The sequence below is a fragment of the Acyrthosiphon pisum genome, chromosome A3 (assembly GCF_005508785.2).
Source record: "Acyrthosiphon pisum isolate AL4f chromosome A3, pea_aphid_22Mar2018_4r6ur, whole genome shotgun sequence".
In the NCBI taxonomy this organism is placed as follows: domain Eukaryota; kingdom Metazoa; phylum Arthropoda; class Insecta; order Hemiptera; family Aphididae; genus Acyrthosiphon; species Acyrthosiphon pisum.
Window position 1 is genome coordinate 31,881,524 of NC_042496.1, and position 22,254 is coordinate 31,903,777.

Consider the following 22,254-nt stretch of genomic DNA (forward strand, 5'->3'; position numbering starts at 1 on the left):
ACAAACATTTCTTTATAATTTTTATGGTAAAATCGTACAAGCCACTCTTCCCGATCAACCAGTTTCAGTATACTATTTTTCGTAACTAGAATATACTACTCACGATTGTCAGCAATCAACGACATACGTCTCTAAATTTGTTGAAAATTGAAATAAATAACCGAAAAAATTATCAATTAGCGATAATTGACTACGCCTAAAAAAATTGTCAGGGCAGCAGAAAAACAACGAACAGATAAAGTAATAATAATTTTCGTCACCAAGTCTGGAAAATAATTTAAAATAGAATTCAACAGTCAATTAAATAGTCGACTTGATTATTTTATTATTTATATTGAAACAATATTGATTTTTTACTAGAAATGTTAATTATAAAAGACAAAATTACAAAATGTTAACATAAATAATTATTGAAGTTTGATTCCGGGACAATAAAGGTATAATCTATACCTAGATGCGTATAGAAACCCTACAGATGAAGTCATCGATGATTAATAATAAGTCTATGACGTTGGATTTTGTGGTATAGGTACACAATAGTATAACAATATAGTTATAATGTTTAAATGGCATATTATAATATATATTTTATAGCAGGCTGTATATTTTTGTTTTAGGAAGGTAAGAGTCGATTATATAATATAATATTGCAATGTGTTTTGTATCACAGTTCTAACTTCTAAGGGAACTTGGATAGGTATTGGCGGAAACAACGAACTCTGGATAAATACATTTTATCGTATTGATTTTATCTATTGTCGTAATATCAGTGCGCCTAAATAATATTATTTTATAATATAATGTAAAACCGTTTTAGTTGGGAATCGTCGTCATTAAATATGACGCGTGTACGTACATTATTATTCAATATTCATAATAATAGGTACCTATATATAGATATATTATAACCGAGCGTTATAATGTTTATGATAATATTATAGTATGGCGTGATTGGCAGTTCTGATTTTTTTCTCATTTAATTAAATTATAATTAGACTTTCCATTAACAATACACCCACGTGCATAACATAATATTATTATTATGACAATATCTGTATAGGAACGAAGCGACGCTGTGATTGACAACTGCGCCAGACAGGTCTGGGGAAAACGATGAAAGCAATGTTCGGTTCGGTTGTTTCACACTATATAATATTATTTAATACAGTTGACTCGAGTCTATGTGAATTTAAATAATAACGAAAATTCCCCGTCGACGTCAAAATATAATAGATATATTATTATAATATAATCACGAGCAAAGACATAATGATATTATTTTGTAATTATTATAATTTTCGTAATAATGGCATGATGCACACGTGTCACGAAACATAATAATATAATAATAATATTACCTATATTTACGCTAAGTTTTAGTTTGATAAGTTCACTGTGCTTTTTACCCTCGCCAATATATTTTCCTTAAATTTTAAATAATCATAAGATTTAATATTTTTTCGACACCTCCGAGACACTGTAAATGGTTGACGCTTACTATTGTAGCTTTATTGTTTGAATAAAACTATGTTTTTAGCGTATCGAATTTAGTTTCTTATTTTAAGCATACAACCCTTTAAGCAATAATTATTAAATGTTTGAGAAGAGAATGACATTTTAAATTTTGATGATAAACTGTAATAAAATGTATGACGGAATGAACAAAAAAATTTTTCAACTACAGAAATGTTTGTACTACCGTAATACCATTTTATAATATCTTAATAAGTCTTTGTAACACTTTATTTTTCATATTTTATTTAATTAACAATTTTTTTTAACATACCCACTACCTAAAACATATGTTTACAGCTAATTTTTAAAACGCTATAACAGTCTTCACGTTTTATACACTGCAGACGGCGTTGACCTCGGCCAATATTTTAATTTTGTAAACCCTTTTAAATATGTTATAACCCACGTATTCTGCGTTGTCATTTGATGTTATATGAAAAGTTATTTATTTTTTTTTTTTAAGGCAAAGATGAATGATTTAAATATTCATATATTTTATTGACAATGAAGAACAGAAGCTTCCGTCACCCATTATCTCCACGTAGGTAACTATAATAATATATACATAATACCTGTTCTTCATTGAACATTTACTTATACCTACCTGTATATTATACTCAAAACAACACTATAGGTAACTGTTTTATTTTTACACCGAGTTCCTTTCAATCATAAGCCCACCGTTGTTTAACGTTCTGCGAAAATCCTGAGGATACTCAAGTCACGTACTTATAATATAGGTAGGTATGCTATGTACCTACACCACAGTGATGCGCCGTTGAAATGTTGAAACAATTCGTACACTCTAAACTAAATTCAATACAGAAGATTAAAAATCACAAAATATCGGAAGACATAGGAAGCTGTCGAATCAATAAATTGTAGATGTACAAACATTACACGGTCGTTGATATTATTATCTTGTCCGTTGCAAAAAAAAAAAAACTGTATAAATAATTCGCACGAATGTGACGTGTTCACCGGTCTACGTGCTTCAGGGAAGTCAAAGACCCCGTAGCTAGGCCATATGTATACATATAGTTATGTAGTTATAAAAATATATACACTGTAATGATTCAGTAATTTGTTACTATATAGGTACTAGAATCTCTAAGTTGAAATTTGAACTTAAATTACCTATATAAAAATAATCGGCTGTATATTATGTGTCTTTAATATTTTTAAATGCCTAGCTATTATAACAACTTATGAGATACATTATATTAAATTTACAAGTTTTTTGACCGAGCAAAAACAATTTATATAAATATGTACAATGTATAGTCAAAAAATTAAAAAACCATTGTAACTGTTAAATGTTTATAAATATCTAAGAAAGAGACGAAATATTCTAAAATAATTTTAATTTTAAATCATAACATGTTCCTACCTTTATAAAATTCTAATATAAACATTTGGTGAAAATGTCATGTACAAAGTCTATCTAAAGTTATTCGTTTATGAATATTATATCAAAAAGAACATAGTTTTTATCGAAAACCTTTTTTGTTCTTGAAAATGCTCGTTTTTGTTTTTCCTAATTATTTAGAAAAGTTTTGAGAAATTTTACTTTAGACCCCTCGATGTACCACTAGATTCACTTTTCTACCAGTATAGTTGCCAAAGTTGTCAATTTAAGCATTTTAACTGCTCCAAAAGGTGATGAAAATATGAGATCAAAGCATTTTAATTAAATTTGTCTTCGTACAAAAAAAAAAAAACAACACATTACATTAATATTACAATATCCATATAGTATAATGTAGGTACATTCTTCGGTGCTCTCAAAATCTAAAATGTTAAAACTGCTATTACCGTTATAACGTTATTTTCGTTTTACATAATACTATGGATTATAACATAATTGTATTACATTGTTTTTGCTGCTGTTTTATTCATTTCCCGTCTGATATAGAGAGAGACAAAGAAGAGATGCCTCGACTTTCGACTGTTAGATCTGCTTAATGCCTTAACGGTAAGCCGTGTTCTCTGCAGTGAACTGAGCAAACGAAAAGACTTAAAACGCATTTATCGTAGTATTATTTCACTCACCCCGAGCACAATATTTAAGGGTTAATGTCCCGAAACAGAGCCTACGCGTATATGGGACCATTACCAGTTTTGGGGTATTCGGCTGCTGCAGAATATCATAGCGAGGCAGTAATAAATACTAAATTATTCACCCACGTCTAAGCACATAAAAAAGAATTTCATACAATAATTGTACGGTTGTGTATAATATTGTATAAATAGATAATTATTCGTGTTGCCCAATTTTAATAAAATTTATCAAGAATATAATACACCTACTTACTACTGTTCATTGCAGTGGGATTCTTACGTCGATATCCGAGAGTTCCCTCTGCAGGGGCAGAATACCTACTCATTAGCCAGGTCCGCAGTAACTTCCAGTTGGGAGAAGTTAATTATCGTTTACCAGTCTTTAGAGTTTCTCGCGGTAACGTTTGGACGCAATTATTCCGAGGACTTTGCTGTATACGGAGTCCACGATAATAGTATATTATATTACATTTTGTCATTTTAACCATATTATTATCATTGTTTATACGTCTCCCAATAATTAGGTACTGCACGTTGTACATTTAGTGTCAACTAATGTTTACTTATGTTTTCTACTTGTAATTATAAATTATCTTCTGAACTTAATTAATAATAATAACCTAAATAGACGGTCAATTATTATAGAATAAATTATGGAAGCAGACTTAAGCCATATGACGTATTGATTTCGTGAAGACGATTATTCGTAATAATAATTCGTACTCCCGCTCTTCAGAAAATCAATGAAGACGACGACGTAGTAAATCAAAAGTAGCTTAATTTAAGTTGCACTCGATTTCACACGATATGAGTTACGTTCTTGGCAATGACGTGATAGAGAATTTTTATAATTATTTTGCGGACTGATTCACTCGCTGAATTGAATATATATCGAACGCGTATTGGGTCTGAAAACATGTCCCACCTTATATGCTGCCATTTCGAGTCTTGTCGTGGAATAAAAAATAAAATATTTCTATGCGATATTCGATAACGTTTGATATCATAAAAAAGCGAATACCACCGGAATATCACTGATTTTTGTCGGAAGACCGTGGTAAAAAATAAGCCGATAAAATAGTTCTATTCGTGAAAAATCTTGGCAAAAAACATTGACACACTCAAAATGGTGGCTTCTGTAGGACGAGACACGTCCTATCGACGTATCGACTCTACACACAATACACGTTCCACATGTATTCAGATTATAAGACTCGCCAAGTATTCTAATCCTTTCATTTTCCCATCAATACTAGAAAAAATTTTGTCAAATGATTTTATATCACTAAATTTGAAGCTGCACGATTGGATGCATATAATATTAATAGCGTTATTGTTGTAGGTATCGTGCAAAATTTAATTTATCTCACAACACAGTACCTACACTTGCAGGGCATAATCATTTTTATTCTCACAAAACCAATCGTTCACGACGATTTTTGCAATTATGTATGGCTACGACACCGAATACCTACATCGAAATGTACCGAATTTAGGTGGCTAAATTTTACGTCTCCAACATGTGTTAGGTTTAATATACCAAGATGATGTGTGTTTTTTTATTGATCCGATGGAAAAACTGCAAACGATTCCAAACCGACTAGGTCGTATAGTAAAATATAAAACACGACGTGCGCACACAAAAAAATCGTGTTGTTAATGGCAATTATTTCGTGTTAGTGACTTCACGCACGGAACATTATCGTTGTTGTTGTTGTTGTTAATGTTATTTTATTAAAGTATTTTCCGTTTTTTTTTCCACCGTTCAACTACTCATTCTTGCATTAATTCGGGTCTTATGCCGACACGCAAACGTAGAACTTACTATTGTTTACGGTTTTCTTCTGTGACTAAGCACGGCATATTACCTCTAGTCGTGTAGCCCGCTGACCTAACCGTATAAACTTTTCGTTAAAAACATTTTACTATTTCAGTGTGGTATCCGTAGAAATCGCCGTGCGTTCGGCGCAAGCCGATCAATACGCGTGCCTGGTGAATATTTCATATGACCAGCATATTATGTCACACTATAATATGTATATTGTACATAAGTGTATCTAGCCAGTGTAAGTAGTATTATATTATATAGGTGTCCGATGATGAGCTTAACTTTTTTGAAGGGGCGGGGAGAGATATGACATTTTTTACAACTCTCAGACCACGTTCGTATAGTGGTAAATATACGTTCGTTGCAGCTTTATCATACACCACTGGAGTACAAGAAGTATAATTGTTTTTCTCATAACAGTTTTCCAAAAAAACAATACTCTGTTGAACTATGTAGAGACGATACGCCATGCATAATAAGTGCACTGCAGGTGATCTGTAGACGCTTTTTCCAAGTGTCCATGCGTCAATTGCAACCCCTTATCGGACGAGACGAAATTCGTTTCAGATATTGCCGCAATATCTACGTGATGACAACCGCGAATTCAAGTTTTATTTTGTTTTGACGATTTTGGAATATTTGTCTGCTAAACTATTGTTATTGTCAAAGGTGGGCAAGTTAATGAAAATAATTAACTTAAGTTAAGAGGACACAAGATCGATAAGTTAAAAGTTAACAGTTAACAAATCATAAATTTAACTCGATAAGTTAAAAGTTACTATAGAAAAAAATATTAACTTAATTCAGTTTAAAAAAAGGTTAATCTATTTTTTTTAAATTTAGTATGTAAATCACATAAAGGGTGAATATGTCTTTTCTAGTTTCTAATTTATAAACTTTAAAAAACAATTTTATTGAACTTTTATCATAATGTACATTGTTACCATTTTACTTTTACTTTACTATTATTTACTAATTTAAACTGTACTCATCGCAAATTAATAATCTAACAAATGTATTTTTTTTATATCGTATAGAAATTGAATGTCATAATACGTGAAGATGAGTACACGACCTTCGTATATATTAAAAGTTATATAACATTAAAACATAACAATTGTCAATTTGTAATTTAAAATTATTAATTTTATTAAAAACATTTATAATTGCAATTCGCATAATATATAATTTACAACTTAATAAAATATATTAATATACAAATAATTATGTTATCAAGCAAATGTTTATGTTTTTCTATTGTATTATTTTTGTTTTATACTGATATAGTAATATTTACGTATAAATGAAAAATCTCAAAATGTTTTCAACTTGATGGATTTTTTTAAAATCAACTGAGAAAAGCCTAGTTATTTCAACTGTAAATTAAACTAGTTAAGTTCATAAGTTGATTAGAAAATAAACTAACTAGTTAATGGTCACCTTTGGTTATTGTAATATTATTGTCTACACTATAACGAGATCTCAAGCGTCAATTTCGATGTAGGAACGTTAAGAGTTAACGCCATACCAACCAGACCTTTTTATACCTGACATGATATAACATCGCAAATGTTCGCTCAACAGGACTATTTTTGTAACTTGTAAGGTTAAAAATCATAGAGAATTTACTTTTATCAAACCTAAAGGTAATAAAACATAGTCCGTGCCTGCACCTTGGTTTTTTACGGTATTTTAATTTTTGACAAGTTATGAGCATTTATAAAATGTAATATTTTACATTTCCGTGTAAAAATTGAAATACCACTGGTTTAGGGGATAGCGTGGTAAGTTGACGATACAAGTAAGATGGGGAATTGATTATATTTCTTAGTAAGTTATGATATCGATGGATAATAAATTACACACATGATGTTATAAACAACGTATCTCTCAAAGCCAAGGTAAGTCTGATAAGAAATAAGAATAAAATATTTTATCAATGTTTCTTATATAAACTACGTTTTGATAATATTTTTGGGACTTACGTGTCATTTACTGAGTAGGTATAGTGGCGCCAAAATATATATTTACTTATGAAAATAGGTTATCAAATGATTTTAGTAGGTATGGGGTCACCGTTGTCATTCTATAGTTATTTTATGGAAATTTGTTCAATAGACAACATAAAAACTATACTTGGTGTAAGGTAAAGTAAGAAATAGGTGGGTGTCAAAGTTTTATGTGGAGGTGTCTAATATTATACCTAGGTAAAATTTTGGGCTTCAGCGCCACTGGAAGTAGGTACCATAAGTATAATTACTTAGTTGGTTATATAATTTAGGTTATATAATAAAATTTAGAAATGACATATTTTGAATATATTATTTTTATGATAAATATCACAAGCTGTATGGGCTGATAAATAATTAAAACTTTAAAAATCATTTGTGGGACAAAATTATATTTGGTTTTTAATTTTGAATTTTGACTGAATAAAATTGACTCATTTGAATTTGTATAATCATTATTATTTAATTAAATAATAATTTTTATTCAGTTGTGAATTCCAAATTTCATAATTCATACAGTTTATATGAAACATTTTAGTACAATTCATAAATTAATTCCTCACATATAATTTAATTAAAAATAATATTTATTCATTTACTTTGAGTAATTTATTATAATTTGTTTAATATTATCATTGATACCTACTTCATATTTATTCTATATTTTATTGATTTATCAATGGAATAATATACATCAATCAACTTACCCCAGGTAAGACGAATTCAGAATTTTTTGAAAACTGTATAAATAATAACCACTTATGTTGTTATATTAAAGCTTGAAATTATTATATGTTGGTCTTGATAATTAGGACAATACTTATATAAAATTTCAAGGTTTTTATAGTCTATTATTTAATAATGTAAATATTTATCAACTTTTAGGTTCGTAAACTTACCACATTGTCCTCTTCATATACACATACCTAAATCATTTCATATTACAGTAAAGTTATTAAATTTATAAAATACTAAAATGATGCACAATATAATCAAAATGTCAACATAATATTATTGTAGTACTTTAATCGTTTATAAATTACATAGAAATAGAGTAGTGAGTACACAATATATTAGATTGAATTTGTTGGTTCAAATTTGAATCTTTATAACTGTAAAAATAACAATATAATCTTACGGTGTATTTTGTTTTACGAATTTTTCGATTTTCGGTATTACGCAATAATTGCGTGCTTACCTATAACACGGCGTACTCAATAGGCAATTCAACTACACCATGGGCCTAATAATTTCCGTAATACTATCATCAGGGATTTGAAACGTATCGTTTATGTGGAATTCTGCATAGAAAATATTAAGGCTAGTTATAATATAATATTTTAAATGCTAATAATAATTCTCTTTTGTAATAATATTATTAATTATTATTAGTGTGATCTATATTAGCAAGCAAAACGAGGAATCTAAACCTGTCTTATCACGCAATTAGATCGATTTGTTGGAATGAAAATATAGGTTGTTTCATCAGGAATAAAACTGTCAGTTTCGTATCCATGTAATTAGATACTGAAATCATCAAGTAGGTATTTCGGTTCAAAACAAATTGAGTTTGACCGCGTCGCGATAGGTAGTTTCCATTTTGAATTTTCATACCGCAGTTGCTTATAACAAAATATATAAAATCAACAATAATCATTACTTTTTAATAATATAATATATTTATGTGACAATATAAAATATATAATATGTGACGGTAAACGGTGCTTTAACGGTTGATAAGATAAATAAAAACAACAAGAACAACTACTACCACTTGTTGCAGTCTCGTATCAGTAATTCGTACTATAATAATAATAATAATAATAATAACAGTTAAAATATATATTATTCGTTTGAGCGATTCGTACCACCATACGACGTGATAGTTGAGCCAAACGATGAACGTTTTCCCGTCATATTTAACCTAACCGTACTCCACATTACCTATGACAATATTATTTTAGGTACATCGTTATTGATCGTTGAAATCGTGAGACCACGCGACTTCTGGTGATCATCACTTGGCGCCCTCGTTGTTTTCGTACTCCTCCTTAAGTACCCGCCGCAAGATCTTGCCGGCCGCGCTCTTCGGCAGCGATTCCACGAACCGGACGCCAGCAGAGATCTGCTTATACGGCGCCACTCGTTCCGCCACGAACGCCTTCACGTCTGCCTCGCTGGCGGCCGGCCTGTCCGGGTCGAGTACGACGTACGCCAGCGGCGCCTCGCCAGTCCTGTCGTGTGGCACGCCAATGACAGCCGCGTCCAGCACGGCCGGATGGGTCCTGAGAAGTCCTTCCAGCTCGGCCGGTGGGACCTGGAAAACGGTAGAAAAGTCGTTTGAGACCAAACAAATCGCCGTGCACCATAGGTACCGTAAAATGGCGGACTTTGATAATGCGAATTAACATTGATAACAATTTAATATATCATGTAAGGATTGTCTTTATTGTCAGTTGATACAATCGGCTTACTGTCGATAATACGTTTTTTTCTTCTATCGAAATATAGGTATATTGTATCTGAGGTAAACTAGTATCGGAAGTAAATGTTTTTTTCCCTTTGACTGTAACTTAAAACCATAAAACATTATCAAAGGTACCCCATTTTAAGGTCTTTGAGCTACAGCGTCCCAAATATTCATGACATGGCACTTCACTTTGGATGCATTTTCATCATAAATTGTTTACATGGCCGAATCGCATTCGTTTTTTCAAAAAATAATATTTTGTACAACAGTTACTGGAACAGTGGACGAGTCAATTATAAGTTTAAGTTAAGTTTAAATTTATTAACGCGTATATTTTTTTCCATTTTTATTTTTTATTTTCATAAATAATCAATTATAATAACAACCAAAAATAATTTTAAATTTTTAAATAAATTATTATAATTAAAATTGCGTGGAGTTGTAAAATGTAATAATAAATCAGTTGGTTTTTATAATTTAAAATTTGGAAGACATTTTTGGCCAACAGTTGATTTAAAATAAATAAAAGATGACCGGTGGACTTTTGAATTTAAGGTTATCGATACATTGTGATAAAATAATGAGATATAGTCTGAAAGTGTATGTCACATCATTATTTATATCGAACTACCTACTGCTGTTCGGTTCGTTCATTATTTTGAACTACATTTTTATTATCATTGTTTTTTCAGATATAGGTAATGAAATACCTCTAGTATTTATTTTCCAGTCGATAATGGTCGGTCAGTGTTGTGTACATCGATTGTATCAATTAAGCAACATCCCGTCGTAGAATGTTTATATTTTTCGAAAGATAAAATATTATTAGTTTCGTCAGAGCTATTATAATACATTAATTCTGTAAAAATATTTTTCAAGCACCTGTAATGCCTTACACCGAGAAAAATGAATCGCTAGTAGATTAAATCACTGACAAAATAGATTTCATTTGGAAAAACATTAAAAAAAAACGCTTTTTAATAATGTTAAAAAAAACCTTTAATTTCCATGGCATCATCGAGTCGGATTGCCTTTCCAAACAGAAGCGTGATATTCTATAAAGCGCATTATTAGCAATAGTATGCGCGTGTTTGACAGGTATTTGTATCTGACAAAAAGTTTAAGGAGATAAAAGTTACAACGAATGCAAACGTCAAGTAAAAGTCAAAAGTCGTCCAGCTCAGACTGCTGCGATTTTCAGTTGACTGCGCATTCCTTAAATACTGCAAAGCTAAACGGCAAATTCCTACGTGTAATTGAATTATATTATATTTTGTCGAACGAAAGAATCTCGCACTGTTAAACAATAACCACTATAATTTTAGTATAGGTTTAATTTCATAAAAAGTGTTTTCACTTGATCAGGGGATGTCTATAAAGACTACCGATTGGATAAAATGTACTCTCCCCTCCACGATAAATGGTTTTAAAACGTAATTCAATGTTAACCTGGTATCCTTGGACTTTGATCAACTCCTTAATACGATCGACTATGAAGAATTCTTTTTGATCGTTATAGTAACCGATGTCACCAGTTCTCAGCCATCCGTCCGGACTTACAGTGTTGGCCGTGGCTTCGGGGTTGTTGTGGTAACCCATCATCACCTATATAACACACACACACACACGAACGGATTACGTTTGTTAGTCGTTATATCAATATTATAATGTGATTGTCAGATCAATAACCGCTTGTCGTCGTTTATCATATTACGTCTGTTGTTATCTCTCACCTGTGGCCCGTGGACCTGAATTTCTCCGACCTCGCCCGGACCGTATTCAATCGTGTCGTCCGTGGGATCGACGACTTTGGCCTTGGTGTTTGATATGGGCGGACCGACGGTCAAGTAATCGACCAACGAGGAATTTCTGGACACGAACACGGCTGGCGATGCTTCTGTCATCCCGTACGCTGGGCATGTGCATAAACAATTTTTCTGATGAATATTTTTTCACATATTGCAATTTATATTTTATGAGAATAAAGCAACATTTTACGATTAAAAATTTGATCTAGATGATTTTTTAATTGAATGCAATGTCATCGACCTGTAAGTTATACCACTTTAACTTACGAATGTTTTAAATATTCTAGGAAAAATTCCCTGGAAACGTAAGCATAAGTTCAAAAGTCATATTAAGTTTTTGTTATTTTTGAGAAAATATAGAATACAAAGTTATTTTAGTAAAATTTTAGTTTCACTCCTACAATACTAATATTGTTGTTATTATTTTTTTTATTAGAAATAAACTTCGGCAGCATTACCAATGACTGATATTTGACAATAATATATTATTATGTATAATTTTTTTACATAATAATAATTCTACTTAAAATGTAAAGATATAACTATGATATTATGTCATATATATTAATAATATTTTGTTACAATACATTTTAAACGTTGATCACTTTTATGAAATAAACAATAAATTGTTTACAGGGTGGCCTTGATCATATTATTTTTTATTACTTTCTAACAATGATAAATATCTTCATATTTTTATATTCTTCATAATTATTATTTTAAAAATACTTATTGAAATATAAAATAAATTTTATAAATCTTAACACTATAATTTACTTTTTTAAAATGTATTGTTTTATGTAAAATGTTTGGTTTTTCGCATGCAATAAGCACTATCAATTTAATTAGATGAAAAAAAGTTTTACTTACCTTGACAAAAACGTACATTTTTGTTTTGGGTTCTGGCAATTACTTTTTCGGCATCTGCTTCTTTCACAGGACCAGCGCCATTACAAATAATTTTCAAACTTTGAAAGTGTTCATGTGTGACGTTTTTATGTTGACCCAACAACAGCACCATTGGTGGTACTACGTACAATAAAGTCGCCTAAAATACAATATCATACAAGTGAATTAAAAACGTTCTCGTCGCATAAGCAACACAACACGCATCACACCTTGTAGTTTTTAAGTATGTTCAAAAATAAATCAGATTCGAGTTTGGGCAATGTCACCAATTTACATCCATAACTCAGCCCTCTCAGAAGAATCATTGTCAGACCATAAATATGGTAAAAGGGTAAAATAGCCGGCAACACATCTTGATAAGTCGCTACAAAAATAAAATTATTACTTCGATAGAATAATTTTCATTATTATTATTATTATTATTATTATTATTATCATCATTATTAACATCCACGACGGATTTATGTCATTGAATGGTTGAACTACGAAATACATAGAATTATGAATAGGGCATAATTTTTAATCAGTCGCAGCAATAATATTATTATTTCATTAGTAATAAATATTATATAGTTTTATCGGTGGTTCATGAATGGAATTTAGAATAATAATATATCAGCACTGTTGACGAAATCGTTTCTGTTTCTACACAATCCCAGTCATGGATGTTTAGAGATTTAATTTTTAAGGATTTAGTTCAAACGCAATAAATTGGTATCTTTATGTTTTGGATCAGCGACACTATACTGTAGATATGCACTTGGCGTGCACACGAACAATAAACGATTAACAGGTTATGACGAGTTGTGATTTAGCCATTAAGTACTGTCATATAGTTACTGGTTCTTTAAACAATTTAATTTTTTTTATTATTTACGAAACGGATTTGTTCTGAAAAAATACTGGGTGAAAACAAACTACGAGGACCTACAAAACAATAATATTAATTTTCTAAACCGTGGGAAACTTCGAAAGTATTTGCAGTCTTGATCCCTCTATACGTTTTCCATAGTTTTGCTTCAGCTCATTCAATCTTGTATTGTTCGAAACAATGGAATTTCATCATCCTCACTATAGTTCTCGACTGCGACTTCAAAATAACTGAAAGGTTGTTATTTTTTTTGGACTCGACGAGTCGTTTGATTTCGTGGTAGTGTTTATTTTCTTTTCGGACGTACAGAGGTCCAAAGGGTATAGAATTTTTTGTTTCACGGTGAACTTCTAGCCATACGAATTAAATGACCGTATATACCCGACTTTCGTATTGCGCACGGTTTAGTGCGATAATAAAACTAAATGACACAGTGATCGATAACAATTTAGTCCATTCGTGCATGTACCAACACAGCCCGGGTAGGTTCGTCTTCGTCAGTCCGATTTTCGCGCTCGATAATCAGCATTTAGTGACAGTAATATTCTACAGTGAGAATAATTGAATAGTTTTCTTACAAGAGTAAAAATTAGATAAAATTATTTTACATTATTCTAATATTAATTCTTTCAAGTTTCAACGATCACTATAATATTATTATACTATGCATGGTTATATCGTATTTGGTAAAAGTGAATAGAATTAATAATACTCTAACTGTAAAACTACACACTCTATATGTGTGTAAAAATGTTTAACGAATGCTGGCTGAAATAATCGATCAGTATCATAATAATAATAACATGTAAAATAGAACAAGAACGATGTTTTTAGGTCATCAATTAAAATATTTTACGGTCAACAAATTGCTAAATAATAATCGAGTTTTTGTTTGTTTTTATAAATAAATGATGGTTGAAAATATATATGTATATGAATAGATATTATATTATATAATATTGTTTTCATTATTGACAAACAACCTCCATCGTGTGCTACACCACTGTCAATTTCTATGTTTTGCTGATGAAATCAAGTCATATCTGCGCGTATAACCACGCCAGATGATTGTACAAAACTTCAATCCGACCTGGATCGGTTCTCTAATTGGTTCAACACTTTAGGTTTATCATTTAAAATCCATAAATGCAAGATTATGACCTTCAATAGATCCCGTTCTCCGTTTATGACCCCCCCCCCCAAATTTCATCAATAATGCAGCTGCTACTCGTGCTATGGACTGTATCATGGATATTGGCTTCAAGGTAAGTTGCAAACTTGACCCGAATTCTCACATCGAGTACGTGTGTTGAAAATCTTTGAAAACTCTTGGTCTTGTCATGCGATTAATTAAGGACTTTCGGCTTGAACCGTCATTAAAAACACTTTTCTGTGCGTTTGTGCGCCCCATTTTAGAACATGGGACCGTAGTATGGGACTCTCATACTACAGATAATGCAAAAAAAACTGAGCGTTTTCAACGCCGGTTCCTACGCCATGCTAGTCTCATACTTAAGATACCTTTTGCGCCTCATAACTATACACCGATTGCTATTCACCTAGGTATGGCCTCCTTGGCCGAACGTATATTATTATATGCGGGTCTTTTAAACTACAATATAGATTCTCCAGTCCTTCTTCCTCAAATCTTCTTTTTAAGTTCCATCCCGTCCATCCCGCTCAAAGGCCGCCCTCTTCGCTATGTCCCGTACGCCACCACCAACTATATGGCTAATGAGCCTTGAAGACGCCTAATGCCGTTTGCCAATGCAGACCCTGCCGTCGACGATTTGCTAAATTATTAATGTATATATTTATAACATAAGTTACCGTGATCGGATAAATGTATTCTGTATAATAAACCCGTATAACTAGTAAAGTAAATAATTAAATAAATAAATAAATGATAGATATAATATTATATCTGATAATTTTTATAATAAATTCATGGTAAATAAGAGGAAGTAAAAAATACTGTTTTTCATGATATTAAAATAAATTGTTTGGTTTATTTTTATAAAACGTAATTCCGAGAAAATGTTAAAAAAGACATCAACATGAATTTGAGTTTGCATGAACGGTTAGTATTTATGAAATATATTATTGTAACAATATCATGAATGTATAATTTCTGAGAATTATAATTATTATTACGTCATACATATTTGGTTTAACTGTAATTGTGTACTAACATTTTCTAACAAATTTCGAATCGTAAATAGAGAATCATTTTGAAATTAATTTGATACCGTAATCAAAATGTTACTTCACTGCACAATATCTGGCATATCATCGACAACAATTAATATAATAACTTAATTACGGAAATTCTATATTTCCCAATATGTGTACATGTTTAAATAATTGTATGATAATACGACGCAATACATTATAATTATAACAATGTCGAATATTTTTAATTATTATTTTAGGGAATTTGTGTTTGACATGTTATATATATATTTTTGATCGATGTGACCATAAAGTTTTCACTCCGAAATTTCTACCGCAAAAATATAATTTAAATAATATATAATAACTGCGTGAACCATCATGGTAATATTATTAGTAGGTATTATTTTTATTTTAAATATTATATAGGTAATATATCTATATATATGTATTATGCGGTCGTTGAATCAAGGTCTCGAGGATAAGTGTCAAGAGCCGTTGAACATGTTATAATAAACTATTATTATAATCAACGTTGTATACATAAAAATCATCCGAACAATTACAATATTGTATGTATATGGTTAAGTGTTAAAATAGTTACTGAAGCGATTGATAGTGCAATACGCATAAATTTGTTGGATATTTTATTTCAGATTAGCTTTGATTGTGTATTTATTCGAAATGTGATGGACAGTGTAGAAATCGATACGTTTCAATAATATTATGTTTATAGAAATATTATGTTAGATGATTCGGAGGGGCTTTGAAGTTTGAAGAATTCAAGAACTCGAACTAGTCAGGTATAAAATCATTAAAATAAAAATAGTGAGGGCATGACTGATTTTTTTAGAAAATAATTAAAATTCAATTGAGTAATAAAAATAATAAATGTATATTCCACCCCACGTAAAACACATTATAGTTTTAAACAGTACCTACGTTAAAAAAATGCCATTCGATTTGAATATTGGTATTTCAGACTTCAAGTATTTGATACATATGTGTAGAATTTTTAAGTTGTCAATAATAATTTAAACGTCATATTATATTACGCGCAGACCTACATTTATTTACGATTACATTTATTGTACAGTGTACGTTATTATATGTACCTACACTATTTTAGTAAAATACAAAAATATGTTTATTTTATTAATATTGTTATAATCTATACTAATTGCATTATTGTAAATACTATTATTTGAATTATTATAAATACCTTATAAAATACATATTATGTTTTTAGCCTATAAAGCATATTTTCAGGTATTGCTTACTTAGAGTAAAATATTTAAAAATTCGAAGGTTACATATTAACAAAATAGAATAAATAGAATAAAGCGTAACAATTATTATTTATACAATAAAATACTTAATAGCTATTGTATATAAATAAGAAAATATAATTTTTGATTAACACGTTTTAAAAATTTTACTTTAAATGTAAAATAAAAAAATAAAAAAAATGTATAAATAAATTACCCAACGCGACAATACGAAAAACCTGAGTAATATATAAATAAATTGATTTGTTCCATTTTACACAAAGGTATTTTTATTTATTGATAATGACTTATTCATTTTCACCCGTATACTGAAAACTATCACCTCGACAAGTTTCATTTTTTGACAGCTAATTTATTATAAAAAATAATACGAAAATAATTTTTATTTTGTCAATAAAAACTATGTGGATGTTTTTTTTCTACAAGATTGTATAGTTATAAATTATAATAATAAAAACGGAAAAAATTGACTTCTTTACACTTTTACTCAAGTGCCATTATGCAGTGTTCGTTAGTGTAAAAAAAATACAAAAAAAATTACAAACAAAATGCATTTTACAACAACATATTATTACAAGCGGAAAAAATTTGAGAACATTACAACACAAAGAGACTCAATGATAAAGCGACAGCACAATTAATATTTATTTATGTCACAAACAATCACCCAATGATGAACTTTGTCAGATATTTTTTATCGTAAAATATAGCATTAAATAAATTAGATTACTTAAAATGTTGAAGTTTTACTGAAAAATATATCAAACACGAAATACCAAATAAGTCCACGTCGTGCAAAAATTATTTAAATCAATGTTGGAAATAATAAAAATATGGGTTTTGATTGATGAAAGTACCTACAGATGTGGATGGATGGTAAAATAATTGTTTTCTACATTGGCAATTTAATTGTTGGAGCACTAGAAGTTGACATGCCAGAGAAAACTTTTTTAATTATTTCATACATTTTAGACGAAAAAAAAATCATTCTATGATTGTTCAATTATTTGACAATTTATTCTATGTTTTTACTACGGCCAAAAGGTATGAAACTCGACCATGTTTTACATTTTTGCCACGTGATGTGCAGCAAGAGCTTGAAAAACTATTTAAGTGTTGTATATTAAATGTCGCATGTAAAATATTAGACATATGAATTGTATCGAATAACTGATGAAATTAGAAGAAGGTTTTTGGGAGTAAATTTATTATTTAATTTATTGTATATCAAATTTCAAAAAATTTTGAATATAATCTTATCGACTGTCGTACATACAATATTTAAATACAAAAAAACATGGTGAAAATTATGTTTTTTGGTTCATAAGTTAGTTTGAATTTTGTAGCGGTGCAAACTTCTGTTTTTTAAATGAGACCTCTCCCTTTATTACTATACATTATTTAGTGGATAATTTATTAAAACGTTTTGATGTACCTAATTCAAAATTCAAATGAGTTGTTTCTTAGTTATTAAAATGTTTTTACTAAGGATAATATTTCTTAAAAATAGTTAATAAATTAATAATAATAAAATATATACCTATATAAAAAAAAACGTACAATTGGATCTAATATATATTATACTTTGGCCGTTTTTACAAATTATAAATATTGATATATTAACATTAATAACTAAAATACTATAAAATACTAAAATTGTCATATCTTATAAACCCATTGCCATGGAACTTTTATCCTTAGAACAGAAGGACATAAATAACTCAAAAACTGATACTTCAATATTTTCAACATTTTTAGAAAAATTACGCACCGCATAATTTATAGTTGAGAAGGAGTGTTTTCATTTGAAAAACAGAAGTTTGTACCACAAAAAATCTCAATGATTTGAAAATATGGTCTGAAAGCGGGTAAGTGGACGTCGCTCTGCTGTACAGTAGGTTACAAGTGGGTCAATGTATAATGGATTGTATCAAATTTAAATTCAATGATTTAATATCATTGTAAAAGAAAAACGATTCTGAGCGGAGACGGTTTGTCAACTTTTATATAGTTATTATTTATTAAAGCCTGTAAGTTATAATATTATTATTTTTTATTCGTTTCTATGGAGATAAACAAAGCATTAGAAATTAAAATTTCATTAATAGTGGTTTTTCGTAATTTGTTAGTGATTTTTCTAGTAGCATTAAATAACTTTTGAGAAAATCGAAAAATGGCCTTTCTAAATTATCATCTTGATCCAATTTGCTAAAAAGATAAGATACTATATACGTTAAGATCGAAGCACTCTTTCTGCTAGATATTTTGTACATACGATACAAAAAAAATAAACATCATTGTAAAACCATTAGATTCCTATAGCTCCGCTCAGAATCTAAAATTCTAAAAAACAGATTTTGAATAACTGCATTATTAAAAAAAAAAAGGGATGAGCATACTTGAGATTACATACACTCTGTATATTAATTTATAAACATTCATAACATAATCAAGTATATAAATATAATTTGTATAAATAATACGTACGACATTCAAGAATATGGTTTTTTCAAAGTAGTAGAAAAAGTGTAATTATAAAAATACGATTGCCGTTCTACCTATACCTAAATTCACGACTATAACAATATTTAATAGTCATTGCCAAAATACAAATAATTTTTAAACTCAAACTATTCTATTGTACATTTTTGAAAGCATTTTCCAATGTCGTATTTGAATGTTTTAGCGTGCATATTTTAGAGTAGTTTATAATGTTACGAACGTATTTAAACCATAATAATTATATATTCAAGACGTAATAATTTATTGTACCTGTCGTGTCCGAAAAGTGATTGACTTCCGGATGGTTCGTCTGCGTGATGTTGGCCACGAGGTTCCGGTGCGACAGCGACACGCCTTTGGACAGACCGGTCGTGCCGCTCGAGTACGGCATAAAGGCCACGTCGGCATTCGATCGGCACTTTTTCAGAACGGAAGTGTCCACCATCGGATCGAGCATCTCGTCAAAGTCCCATGCGCCGCTGGGTCTATCGCCTTTGCCGTTTACGGATATGACGTACAGCGGTTTCACGCCGGGCCCGTCCATCAGCTTCTGTGCTTCAAAGACTTTGGGCAACAATTCAGGAATCGTCACCACCCCGACTGCACCGGCGTCCTTAAACTGGTGGGCGATTTCGACTGAAAAAAAAAACCGAAACCGGTTGCTATAGCACGCAATGACTTGCAGAAAATATGTTGAATATAGAAAACCGTATTCAATGATATTATAGTATTCTGATACTCATGCGCAGTTAAATTTATGAATTTTTTTTACCGATTTGCCGAATACAAACAATTTCCATACTTCTGTTTTGTATAGTACCTAGCATAATATAACCTCTATGATTGCTTATCAATATTATGGACAACATTTCATGATCTAGCATTGCAGTAACGGAAACTCAATAAATTATGGAAAAAAAATCACATCTAGCAGTAACTAATGTTGTATAGACTATACGAAACATTTCTTAAAATTATTTTTAAATTCGATTTATAGTTTAAAAAATATTTTGAATATTTTATTTATGTTCATAAAAAAATCAAATCACATTTTATAAAAATGTTCCGCATGGCCTACATAATATTATGATATAATATGCGTTGTCAGAATTTCTTCTATTGATTAAAATATAACCCCGTAACTGACTTTGATATCGTCAATCTTTTGAAACTTTTAGGTTACATTTTTTTGAGAAAATTGGTTCCAGAAATAAAGTCTTATTTTAATTAAAAATCGGGAAAAGTTATCTGATCACGTAGATATTGCCTATTATTCTTAAAATCGTTTGCACATAACATATTATTATCACAGCACCATTCCACACAACACACGTGGACCAATAACGACATATCCTACGCGGAAATTTCAGTTGTTTCGTATGCGTTTATGTCTACCGTTCATTGAATTCCGGTCGGCTGCCGATGACGTTATACTACCACCACCAGTTGACTCGCGTGTGGTGCTCTGCGTAATGGTTTTTTGATTACCTACCTGAGACCGATTTCTCCCCCCCCCCATATATTTTTCCCGACCGTCATTGTATAGTAATTATTTTGCTATCGATTTTCTCGTTTCGGTATTTTGGGATTTAAATATACCGACACAACTTTTTTTTTATATCTAGAACAGTTGTTGAAAAATGTTGAAATAAATAACCAAACTGTTGGATGAAAACTAACGCCAAAAAAAAAAAAAAAAAATGAAAGAAAAACGTGAACGATTTCAGACAAAAGACGTATCACCCTCTCGGGAAATACCTATTTATACTCTATGTAGGTACTTGGGTCTTGGTTATTTTTTTCTGGAAATAACGTTATCGATACCAATATTATGAGCTAACTTTGGCCCGTAAGATTGTCCCTGAAATACTTTATCAAATAAACCATTCTGGATCAGTAAATCTACGAAAACTAGGAATTTCTACGAACTACAATGATAATCGTTCAAATAAACCATTCAAAGTAAAATTCACCGTCACGATATCTAATGAGCCATGTGAAATAAAACCACCATAAATATAATAGACAGTGTCTGAATAACGTCTTAATTACAATAGAGTATAATATTATTATAGTGTCATCCAAAATAATAATATATTAAATCACGAAGTCAGTCAACATACATGATAGTACAATAGTACATAGCCTTATGGAATCGACGCAAAAAGGTATTTCAAATATAGCTAATCAGTTATAGTTTATACGTTTACTTAATATTGTTGACGTTGAATTATTATTTTTGTTTCTTACAAGACTTAGGTACATATTATTTATTACATTGGGTAGCAGACATTCACGCACGATTGCCCACTTAGTACCAAATCTCATCCATCCAATTTATTCTTAAATCAATATTTAACAAAAATCTAGGATCCCAAAAAAATTCAATTGCATATTGGAATACCCACATTTCCGAAACCACTTGAAATTGTTTCAGTCTTCATACATAATCAAACGCTTAGTTCCACGAAAACCAACTTACGTGTACTCAGACTGAACTTTTGCTTGTTCTCTACACTTTTTACCTACTATTATTAAGTCATTTTTCCCAGTATCTCACGAGACTTTCTTTTACTACAAGTTTCAATAATACAATTACGATAACACGGCGTCTTGAATAGGCAATTTCGCTACCCGCTCCTTGCTGGTTCTTTTTTCCGATATCTCATACATGAATATTTTATAAGCAACCGCAACACGTTTCTTATTTATAATAATAAAAAAAAATTGAGGCATTAAATCAAAAAAGGTTACAGACATACTTATGACACTACATTTTAAGCGTCACAGACAACGACTTAATTCATGCTATGTCAATGC

The 22,254-nt window shown here is 30.3% G+C and overlaps 1 protein-coding gene across 2 annotated transcripts in view; it reads right to left on the reverse strand.

Moving 5' to 3' along the window:
- Positions 1-9,069: 9,069 nt before the first annotated feature.
- Positions 9,070-22,254, reverse strand: part of LOC100159841 (4-coumarate--CoA ligase) — a 55,960-nt gene continuing 42,775 nt past the window's right edge. For both annotated transcript variants that reach the window (XM_003243540.4, XM_001948328.3), the window contains exons 4-9: positions 19,705-20,070; positions 12,810-12,964; positions 12,562-12,739; positions 11,617-11,795; positions 11,333-11,488; positions 9,070-9,730 (exon numbers count right to left, since the gene is read on the reverse strand). In XM_003243540.4, the coding sequence (XP_003243588.1) occupies positions 9,431-9,730; positions 11,333-11,488; positions 11,617-11,795; positions 12,562-12,739; positions 12,810-12,964; positions 19,705-20,070 (1,334 nt within the window). In that variant the 3' untranslated portion in view covers positions 9,070-9,430. The remainder of the gene's footprint in view (positions 9,731-11,332; positions 11,489-11,616; positions 11,796-12,561; positions 12,740-12,809; positions 12,965-19,704; positions 20,071-22,254) is intronic.